The following is a 9,881-nucleotide window of genomic DNA, read 5'->3' as shown; positions in this document are numbered from 1 at the left end:
CTACAGGCACCTGCCACCATGACTGGCTAATTTTTTTTTGTATTTTCTGTGGAGATGGGGTCTTGCCATGTTGCTCAGGCTGGTCTCAAAATTGCTCTGGGCTCAAGTGATTCTCTCACTTTGGCCTCCCAGAGTGCTGGGATTACAGGTGTGAGATACTGCGTTTGGCTATGAAAATTTTGTTTTATTTATTATTTATTTATTTATTTATTTTTGAGACGGAGTCTCGCTCTGTCGCCCAGGCTGGAGTGCAGTGGTGCTGCAGTTGCGCGATTTCGGCTCACTGCAAGCTCCGCCTCCCGGGTTCACGCCATTCTCCTGCCTCAGCCTCCGGAGTAGCTGGGATGGGACTACAGGCGCCCGCCACCGCGCCCAGCTAATTTTTTATATTTTTGGAGACGGGGTTTCACCGTGGTCTGGATCTCCTGACCTCGTGATCTACCTGCCTTGGCCTCCCAAAGTGCTGGGATTACAGGCATGAGCCACCGCGCCCGGCGAAAATTTTATTTTTAATTGACTTGTGTGTATTTATGGGGTACAATGTCCTATTTCTGTACATGTACACATTGTGGAATCAAATCAGGCTAATTAATATATCTGTCACTTCATATCATTAGCATGAATGAGAACATATAAAGCCACTCTTAGCAAATTTTGAAATTTATGTTATTTCAGCCCTTTTATGCTGGAGGTTGCAAATTTTTTGTGAATAATCAGACCAAAAATAAAACAAAGTGATTGAAGACAGACTTCAATCATTCAGTAAGAATAGTGTGTTCTGGCCGAGCGTGGTGTGTCACACCTGTAATGGAGCACTAAGCATAAATGGGTTGAGACAGGTCTCCCTGTGTTGCTCAGGCTGGACTTGAACTCCTGGGCTTAAGTGGTTTTCTTGCCCTCAGCCTCTCAGCTGGGACTATGGATGCATGTCACTGTGTCTCGCATTTTTATGAACTATAGTCACCATGTTGTGCAGTGGCTTACCGGAACTCATTTCTTGCATCTGAACTGCTTACCCATACCTCCAAGCCTCTGGTAACCCCCATTCTACTTTAAGTTTCCGAGTTTGACTTTCTAGATTCCATGTATGAGTTCATGCAGTCTTTTTGTGGCTTATTTAATTTAGCATAATGTCTTCTAGATTCATTGATTCACCCATGTTGTTACAAATAACAGTTTACTTTTAAAAAGCTGAATAGCATTCTGTTGTGTCTACATATCACATTTAAAAATCCATCCGTTAATTGGGCACTTGGGTTGCTTGCATATCTTGGCTAGTGTGAATAACGCCGCATTGGATGGGAGTGCAGACATCTCTGACGTACAGATTTTTTTTTTTTGGAGACAGGGTCTTGCTCTGCCACCCAGGCTGGAGTGCAGTGGTAGGATCTTGGCTCACTGCAACCTCTGCCTTCCAGGTTCAAGCAATTCTCCTGCCTCAGCTTCCCAAGTGGCTGGGATTACAGGTGTGCACCACCATGCCCAGCTAACTCTTGTATTTTTAGTAGAGATGGGGTTTCTCCATGTTGGCCAGGCTGGTCTCAAACTCCTGACCTCAGGTGATCCGCCTGCCTCCACCTTCCAAAGTGTTGGGATTACAGGTGTGAGCCACCGTGCCCAGCTGACGTAGATTTCAGTTCCCTTCAATGTACACCCAGAAGTGGTATTGCTAGGTCATAGGGTACTTGTATTAGCTATTTAAGGAGGCTACCTGCTATTTTCCATAATGGCTGTATTAGTCCACATTTCTACCAGCAGTGTACAGGGGTTCCCTTCCTCCACATCTTTGCTGGTTATCTTTCATCTTTTTGATACAGCCATTCTAACAGGTGTGAGGTGACATTTCTTACCCTTTTTAACCATCCACCATGGAGTCTGTAACCAGGTCTCACTTCCTATTCTAGCCTGCAAGAGAAGCTAAACTTAGTATGGAATGTGGGGTCCTATCTGCAGTCATTCCTCCCCAGTAGTCTCAGACTCCATTTTTACCTTTGGATCCTCAGTTCTGACAAACCCTTTTTTTCATCTTTAACTTTATTTTGAAATTTTAAAGACATGGGGTCTCACTTTTGGCCTGGCTGGTCTCAGTGGGCCCCAGCGATCCTTCCACCTCAGGCTCCTGAATGACTGGGAGTGCTACTCCTGAATGAATAGGTGTGCTACTCCTGAATGAATAGGTGTGCTACTGCACCTGGCTATTTTGAAATAATTTGACTTAGAAGAATATTTCTACAGTTGTGTTCACCTTCTTATGCAAATATAATCTTCAATGGCGCTGGCATATACAAGCTGAGAAAGTATTGTCAAGTGGGTTGTGCTAGCACATCTGACCAGGACTTTTTGTTGTGGAAATATTGGATCCTCACCTGAGGCCAGGAGTTTGAGACCAGCTTGGCTAACATGGTGAAACTCCGACTCTACTAAAAATACAAAAATTAGCAGGGCGTGGTGGCAGGTGCCTGCAGTCCCAGCTGCTCGGGAGTTTGAGGCAGGAGAATCGCTTGAACCCAGGAGGCGGAGGTTGCAGTGAGCTGAGATTGTGCCACTGCACTCCAGCCTGGGCAATGGAGTGAGACTCTGTCTCAAAAAACACAAGAAGTATTAGATCCTCAATCTCAAGGTATTCTAAGAGCTTTTGGAGACCATTGAGTCTAAAATTCCCAGTATCTTTGAGGCAGGAACAGACTTGGAGAAAGAATGTAGTTTATGAGCAGGAGTTTGGAGCTGGAAGAAATACTGCCTTCTGTTGGTGGTTAATGCTGTCAGCTCCTTGGATTGTGGCTTTAGCGCTAAATACTGGGGCAGTAGAGACTCTTAACTGGAAAACAATTGAGGGCCACCCGTGTAGGGGCAAGAGACAGAGGAAAGCTTGGGTGGTTGGGTTGAAGATAGTGGATGTGCTGTCCCTGTGAGAGTGCTGGTGTTGGACCCGGGAGCCAACGACAAAGCGTTTCAGCGAGCAGGGTCCAAGCAAGGGCAGTCGAGGGCCAGATGAAGTGGGCAGGAACCGAGTTTCCCAGGTGACATCCTGCCTGTGCTCATCATGCCGAGGGGTGGCGGTGTTGCACAATCACACAGATTCTTTGTCACTATTGAGTGCAGTGTTCTTAAGAATGGGGACCTGGCAGCCGGGTGCGATGGCTCGTGCCTGTAATCCCAACACTTTGGGAGGCTGATGTAGGCAGATCACGAGGTCAGGAGTTTGAGACCAGCCTGGCCAACATAGTGAACCCTGTCTCTACTAAAAATACAAAAAAATTAGCCAGGCCTGGTGGCAGGCACCTGTAATCCCAGCTACTCGAGAGGCAGACGCAGAATTGCTTAAAACCAGGAGGTGGAGGTTGCAGTGAGCCAAGATCCTGCCATTGCCCCCTGACCTGGGCGACTCTCAAAAAAATAAGTAAATAAAAGGAGACCTAGGCTTGTTGTGCTTGTTTTTTGGTTTTGATTTTCCAGAGTTTGAGGGAAAGTTGACCCATCCTGTTTATTGTGCCCTTGAGGAGGAAACAAGGCAAATCCCTACTCTTGTGGGCAGGGGTGCACAAACCTGTCAGTGTGAGATGGCTAGAACCACATTCTCTATAACTTGGGGGGGATAATATATATATATATATATACACACACACACATAGATTAACAAAATAAAAAAATATATACACACAGGAATCTTCTCTTACCTATGGTTTCACCTTATACAGTTTCAGTACAGTATAATAATCTCCTGTGCTTAATTTATAAGTTGAACTTTATAATTTGTCAACATATGGATTCTAGCTCAGTAGGTCCAGGTGGGGCCCAAGATGTGCACTTCAGGCCAGGTGCGGTGGCTCATTCCTGTAATCCCAGCACTTTGGGAGGCCGAGGTGGGAGGATCACTTGAACCCAGGGGTTGAGACTAGCCTGGGTAACGGCAACATTTTGTCTCTACCAAAATTTTAAAAAACTGGGCGCGGTGGCTCACACCTGTAATCCCAGCACTTTGGGAGGCCGAGGTGGGCAGCTTGGCCAACATGGTGAAACCCCACCTCTACTAAAAGTACAAAATTTAGGCAGGTGTGGTGGCATGCACCTGTAATCCCAGCTACTTGGGAGGCTGAGGCAGGAGAATTGCTTGAACCTGGGAGGTGGAGGTTGCAGTGAGCCGAGATCATGCCACTGCACTCAAGCCTGGGCGACAGAATGAGAAACCATCTCAAAAAAAAAAAAAAAAAAAAATGAGTGTGGTGGCATGTACCTGTGGTCCCAGCCAGAGAGGTTGAGGCTGCAGTGAGCTGTGTTCCCACCACTGCAATCCAGCCCGCAGGCCTGGGAAACAGAACAAGACTGTCCGCCTGCCCTCCCCACAACGAAAGCATTTCTGACAGGCTTTCTGGTGATAATGATGCCGTTGGTTCAATGCTTCTTTTAGAGTAATGTTCTAGAGTTTGGCAGAGTCAAATTATTTCTGAAGGGGAACTTTGTATAAAACTTTCATCTTTCTCCCTCCCCCACCCCCCTGCTTTATTTTTTTGAGACAGGGTCTTGCTCTGTGGCCCAAGCTGGAGTGCAGTAGCATGATCATAGCTCACTGCAACCTCCAACTCCTGGGTTCAAGTAATTCTCCCACCTCAGCCACGGTGGCTCGGACTACAGGCATGAACCACCATGTCCAGCTAATTTTAAAAATTGTTTTGTGGAGATGAGGTCTCACTGTGTTGTTCAGGCTGGTCTTAAACTCTTGAGCCCAAGCAATCCTCTCTGCTCAGCGTCCCTAAGTGCTAGGATATTTCTATATAAACTGCTGGCTAGGAGCTAAGGAAAAGGAAGACAGGGCACTGCGTGTGAGTTTTTGTAATTAGCAGAGGCCCAGTCAACACTGGCTTCTGTTCTGTTTTTTTTTTTTTTTAAGTCTTGTGAAGCTTAAATGGGAGGTTTGAGCAAAAAAGAGGTTGCTGTCCTCTCTGTGGGATTTTTGCTGGTGTGGGGAGATCTGGACCACCATAGAGGGAGTCCTCAGCACAGGGATGGGATTTGGTTCCTGCAGGGCCTCAGAGAAGCATGGGAGAGCCCTTCAGGTGTTAGGGGAAGGTGATTTTGAGTTGTTCCTTCACTTTGTTGAATGTCTCTGAAATCTAGTTCTGGGGCTTGGCAGGAATGTTGCCGCTTGCAGTGGCTGCTGGAGTTGTCTGGGGCCATCTGGACTGGGGCTGGGCTTTCCACATCCATGGAGCCACTACTAGGACTGGGAGCGACAGAACGAGTCTGGGGGTGCTGCCAGAGGGGCACTCTAGATTGTTCTTGGGATAGCACAGGTGCCCAGATACAGTTCTAAGCCATTGAGGGGCTAGGAGCAGAATTGTCCTAGTGGAGGTGATTGCTAACTCTGAGGTGTACTTGCCATGAGCCAGTTGCTGTTAGGGGATGAGCTGATTCCTGTCACTCCCACTTTAGAGGGGATGCTGACACAGCTAGTGAGAGGTGGGGCAGGGACTTGAACCTCTATTCTTTAGCTATAGAACTTCTGTCCTTAACCACTATGCTATGCCTAAAATCTGAGGAGACTTCTGGTAGGACTCTTTCTCCCGCAGCCCAAAGGAAAAAGGAAGCCCCAAGAAACGTCTTATCTTAGGGAAACTTTCTTGGAACCACTTCCTTCCCTCAGGCCTGCACTGGTTTTTGTAGCGACTCTAAGGATGTCTGTCATGCAAGGATGTGTTACCTATGGCCCCATGTCAGGAGAATGATTAGGTTCCTGTGAAGTTTAAAAAAATCCTGTTAGATACTAGAGATACACAGTAACTGCCATATATTGATTACTTTCTATATGCAAGGCACTTGTACAGAGGTTGAAAAGATGTCTCCATTTAAGCGTCCATTTAAGCAGGGGAATGGTGGAGTCTTCTGTGAAGGTAGACCAGCACATGGTTTGCATTGCCACAGAGACACTGGGAAGAGACTCTGAAACCCAGAGGAATGCATGCGTATGGGCAGTCTGGGGCAGGTAGAAGATGTCAAGGTGTCCAGAGATAAAGGGGTCAGCATGTGCAAGGGCACCGAGTATGAGCAGATACTGGTGGGATTGTGGGTATGTGAGGAGAGGAGAGGTTGCATGGGGTTAAGTGCCAGGTTAGGAGGAGAGTTTAGGTGTCCTGTTAAAAATGACAGTCAGCTGGGCATGGTGGTATGCACCTGTAGTCCCAGCTATTCAGGAGGCTGAGGCTGGAGGATTGCTTGAGCCCAGGGGTTTGAGGCTGCAGTGAACCATGATCACACCACTGCACTCCAGCCAGAGCAACAGATGAGATCCCGTCTCAAAAAAAAGTGAGTCTGTTCCCATGATCAGTTTGGATTTCTCAGGCTCTTGGAGCTAGAGGCAGGGAGGACAAGGTGGGAGATGTGTTGCAGATAAGATGTAATTAGAGATAAGCCTGGTGGGGCAGTGAGGTTGGAAAGTGGTTGTTTGGTGATTCCTAAGGATAGGATCCAGGGCCTCCTTGGTATCTGCCCATTGCTTTGCAAATCCTCCCTCTTCAAGGCCAGAAAGGATTGCTTGTAAAGTGTACTCAGGAAGTAGCCCTAGATTCCTGCTTTCCCAAACAGCCCCTGGAAATACCTCAAGTTTCCTGGAGAGAGATACTCGTATTTCCCTTTGTAGGCAAAAATTGCATCAAGAAGACGGACGCAGTGGCTCACACCTGTAATCCCAGCACTTTGGGCGGCTGAGGTGGATGGATCACTTTAGGTCAGGCGTTTGAGACCAGCCTGGGCAACGTGGCAAAATCCCGTTTCTACTAAAAATGCGAAAATTAACCGGGTGGGGTGGCAAGCACCTTACTTGACTGGCTGAGGTACAAGAATCGCTTGAACCTGGGAGGCAAAAGTTGCGGTGAGCACTCCAGCCTGGGTGACAGAGTGAGCCTCCGTCTCAAAAAAAAAAAAAAAAAAAAAGTGGCCGGGCGCATTGGCTCACGCCTGTAATTCCAGCACCCCAGCACTTTGGGAGGCGGAGGCGGGTGGACCACTTGAGGTCAGAAGTTCCAGACCAGCCTGGCTGACATGGTGAAATCTTGTCTCTACTAAAAACACAAAAACTAGCCAGGTATGGTGGCGGGGGCCTGTAATCCCAGCTATTCGGGAGGCTGAGGCACAAGAATAGCTTGAACTTGGGAGGTGGAGGTTGCAGTGAGCTGAGGTCACACCACTGCACTCCAGTCCGGGTGACACAGCGAGATTCCATCTCGAAAAAAAGTTTTAAATGTTCCTTTCAAATGAATGAATAATAACCCTCCAAAAAAAATTGCATCAAGAAAAAGACGCAGCTACCACAACTCATTTCCTGAAAATTTGCTGTGGTGGTTGGCATTTTTGAGCAAAGTGCAACCTATGACCCTTTCCCCCACGGGATGGGGTGGGGCAGAGGGAGACTTTAAGCCTGTTAAAGCCAGGGCCAGAAGGAGCCCTCGAGCAATTTGGTGACTTGTGCTCTTCTGTCCTATGTTTAGATAATGCTCTAATGTGTCTCCCCCTGCAAATTTCTCTAATTTTGCATTTTCCTCCAGTGGGAAATGTGGAAGGTAGGGGAGCTATGAAGACCAGTGTGTTTCTAAATGCCTCGGACAGAGCTGCCCACCACAGTTTGCGCCCTTTGGTACATGCCTCTTTTAACCTTCGGACCTGGGCCACAGGCTATTATCTACAATGGCAAGGTTAGACCCTTTAGGGAGCACTGGAGGAGCACCACCTGGTGAATGAGGAGGGATATTCCATGGCGATACCAGGAAGGATGCAGGAAGCATTTGGGGTGCCAGAGGCCCTAGGGACGTGGAGCTGGAGGCTGGGCGGCCTCTGAAGCATAGCTGAGCTCTGCACATCCCAGCAGGCTAGAAGCAGGAAAACACACAAGTTCAAGCTGGCTTTTCATATATTGTGTATAAAAACATCCGATTCAGGATGAGTTTGGTGGGATTGCCAGGGGCTGACTGGAGTGTTGCTGGGAAGGAGCCTCAGCTCCGCTCCAGGTCCTCCACCAGGTAGGACTGGGACTCCCTTAGGGCCTGGAGGAGCAAGTCCTTGCAGGTCCAGTTCCAGGCTGGTGTGAAGCTGAAGAGCTTCCGCATCTTGCTTGGGTTGGTGGGCTCGGCCCGCACTGCCTGGTACTGCTCTTCCATCAGGACCTTCCCATGCAGGGCATCCAGCAGGCACTCAACGTTTGTGACCCTCGCGATAAGCGCAGCCCGGTGCTGGTCTATAAAGTGCAGGTCTGGGGGTGGGAGGAGAACATGAGCCAGCAGCCAGGGTGTGGGGCCTGTCCCTGCTGAACTTGAGTTCTTCAGGAATTCCTCTGCAAGCCTAGGGACAGGGCTCCAGGGGGCAGCCCACCAGGACCCCACATGCAGTGGGATGAGGGTAATATTGTCTCCCGTCCCCCGCAGGGTGTGGGTTGGTGGGTGGGGGGCGCAGGGTTGCCAAGCCGTGTCTGCCCTGCCTTGCCCTGGTTGCGGGAGCACAGATGCAGGCTGTGCAGGAGTGCGGTGGGGCCGGGCTGGGTGTGGAGGCCTCACCTGGCTTGGCTGCCGACTGAAGAGGGGCCTGGATCCCAGCTGGCGCGGCTCCAGAGCCTGGAAGGATATGGGCCAAGTGATCCCCTTCCCTTCCCGCCGTGGTCCCCTTGGTCGGGAGGCCAAGCGCGGGGAGCCTCCTTTCCGGTACAGCAGCTTTGTTTAGGGGTAGGAGGAACAGAAAGCGGAAGAGCCCGAAGGGTAAGCGCTGGTGTGGGTGGAGGGGAAGGACTGGGTGGAGGGGAACGGGGGCGGCTCACCCTGGTGCGTGGCCGCCTGCAGCTGCCCGGCCGTCTCCTGCAGGCCCATGTCGCGCAGCACGTTAGCGGTGAGCTCGGCGCCGTAGGCCTCCAGGTAGAAGCTGACCAGCTTGTCGGTGAGGTCCAAGGCGTCCATGGACAGCAGCGCGCCCCGCGGGATGCGCCCGTAGCCCTCGCGCAGCGGCACCGACAGCAGCTTCAGCTTGAACTTCTTGAGTTCCTCGGCGGTCAGGTTCTCCAGCGCATCCAGGATGGCGTCGCGCGCGCGCCCCATGGCTCCGGGATCCCCGGCCGCTGCCACCGCTTACCCCGCTGCAGCCGACGACCAGGAGGAAGTCGGCTCCGGGGCGGAACCTGGACTCCCCGCCTTCCTCCCACTCTGGTCTCCCGACTCTCCGCCCCGGTCTCTTGCCCTCCAGCAAAAGGCGCTTCCTGACTACACCCTTAGTCCCCTCCCACCCAGGCCTGTGGATTGGGGCCCCAGGCCGTCGGGGGACGCCAGGATCGCGCCCTCCAGCTGGCCTGCGAGGTGGGACCCAGGAGGGGGCCCGCAGAGGGGCTCATGGGTGGCGCCTGCTTGTCTCTGGGCTTGCACCAGCGGGTACAGACCGGAAACCTGGGCTGGCTCTCACTGGGTTTATTGGAGCACCTAGGCTTAGAATCTTGGATTTCTAGAACCCCGAAACCTCCGCGGTTCCCCGAACCGTAGGATCCTCTCCCACATGTCGTAGAATCTTGGAATCATGACAGCTAGAAGCGTGAAGCTCCCTCAATTCCACATAATGAGTTGTAAAAAAGGGCAGAGAGTGCAAATCTCTCTGAGCTTCAGTTTCATTTTCTTTTTTTTTTTTTTTGAGACGGAGTCTTGCTCTGTCTCCCAGGCGGGAGTGCAATGGCGCGATCTCGGCTCACTGCAAGCTCCGCCTCCCGGGTTCATGCCATTCTCCTGCCTCAGCCTCCCGAGTAGCTGGGACTACAGGCGCCTGCCAACACGTCCGGCTAATTTTTTGTATTTTTAGTAGAGATGGGGTTTCACTGTGTTAGCCAGGATGGTCTCGATCTCCTGACCTCGTGATCCGCCCGC

The 9,881-nt window shown here is 50.6% G+C and overlaps 1 protein-coding gene across 2 annotated transcripts; it reads right to left on the bottom strand.

The window, feature by feature from the left end:
- Window positions 1-7,882: 7,882 nt before the first annotated feature.
- LOC129492591 (apoptosis-associated speck-like protein containing a CARD) lies at window positions 7,883-9,686 on the bottom strand. Of its 2 annotated transcripts, XM_063612779.1 has the most exons (3): window positions 8,798-9,686; window positions 8,541-8,597; window positions 7,883-8,239 (listed from the first exon to the last, which is right to left on the bottom strand). In XM_063612779.1, exons 1-3 carry the CDS (start codon window positions 9,069-9,071, stop codon window positions 7,983-7,985), a joined length of 588 nt encoding a protein of 195 aa, XP_063468849.1. In that variant the 5' UTR covers window positions 9,072-9,686; the 3' UTR covers window positions 7,883-7,982. The 2 variants fall into 2 exon arrangements, with proteins under 2 accessions (XP_063468849.1, XP_055153825.1); XM_055297850.2 differs by lacking the exon at window positions 8,541-8,597 and having other exon boundaries at window positions 8,798-9,370.
- Between the last annotated feature and the right edge of the window lie 195 nt (window positions 9,687-9,881).

Source organism: Symphalangus syndactylus, chromosome 11 (genome assembly GCF_028878055.3).
Source record: "Symphalangus syndactylus isolate Jambi chromosome 11, NHGRI_mSymSyn1-v2.1_pri, whole genome shotgun sequence".
NCBI lineage: Eukaryota > Metazoa > Chordata > Mammalia > Primates > Hylobatidae > Symphalangus > Symphalangus syndactylus.
The sequence above is the reverse complement of the archived record's forward strand: the minus strand, read 5'-3'. Positions and strand labels throughout refer to the sequence as shown.

Excerpts from the sequence above, each read along its gene's own strand:
- LOC129492591 (XM_063612779.1), bottom strand. The coding sequence starts at position 9,071 with ATGGGGCGCGCGCGCGACGCCATCCTGGATGCGCTGGAGAACCTGACC. Across the intron at positions 8,598-8,797 it reads GCAGGCGGCCACGCACCAGG|GCTCTGGAGCCGCGCCAGCT; the intron begins GTGAGCCGCCCC and ends ATATCCTTCCAG. Across the intron at positions 8,240-8,540 it reads TCAGTCGGCAGCCAAGCCAG|ACCTGCACTTTATAGACCAG; the intron begins GTGAGGCCTCCA and ends TCCCACCCCCAG.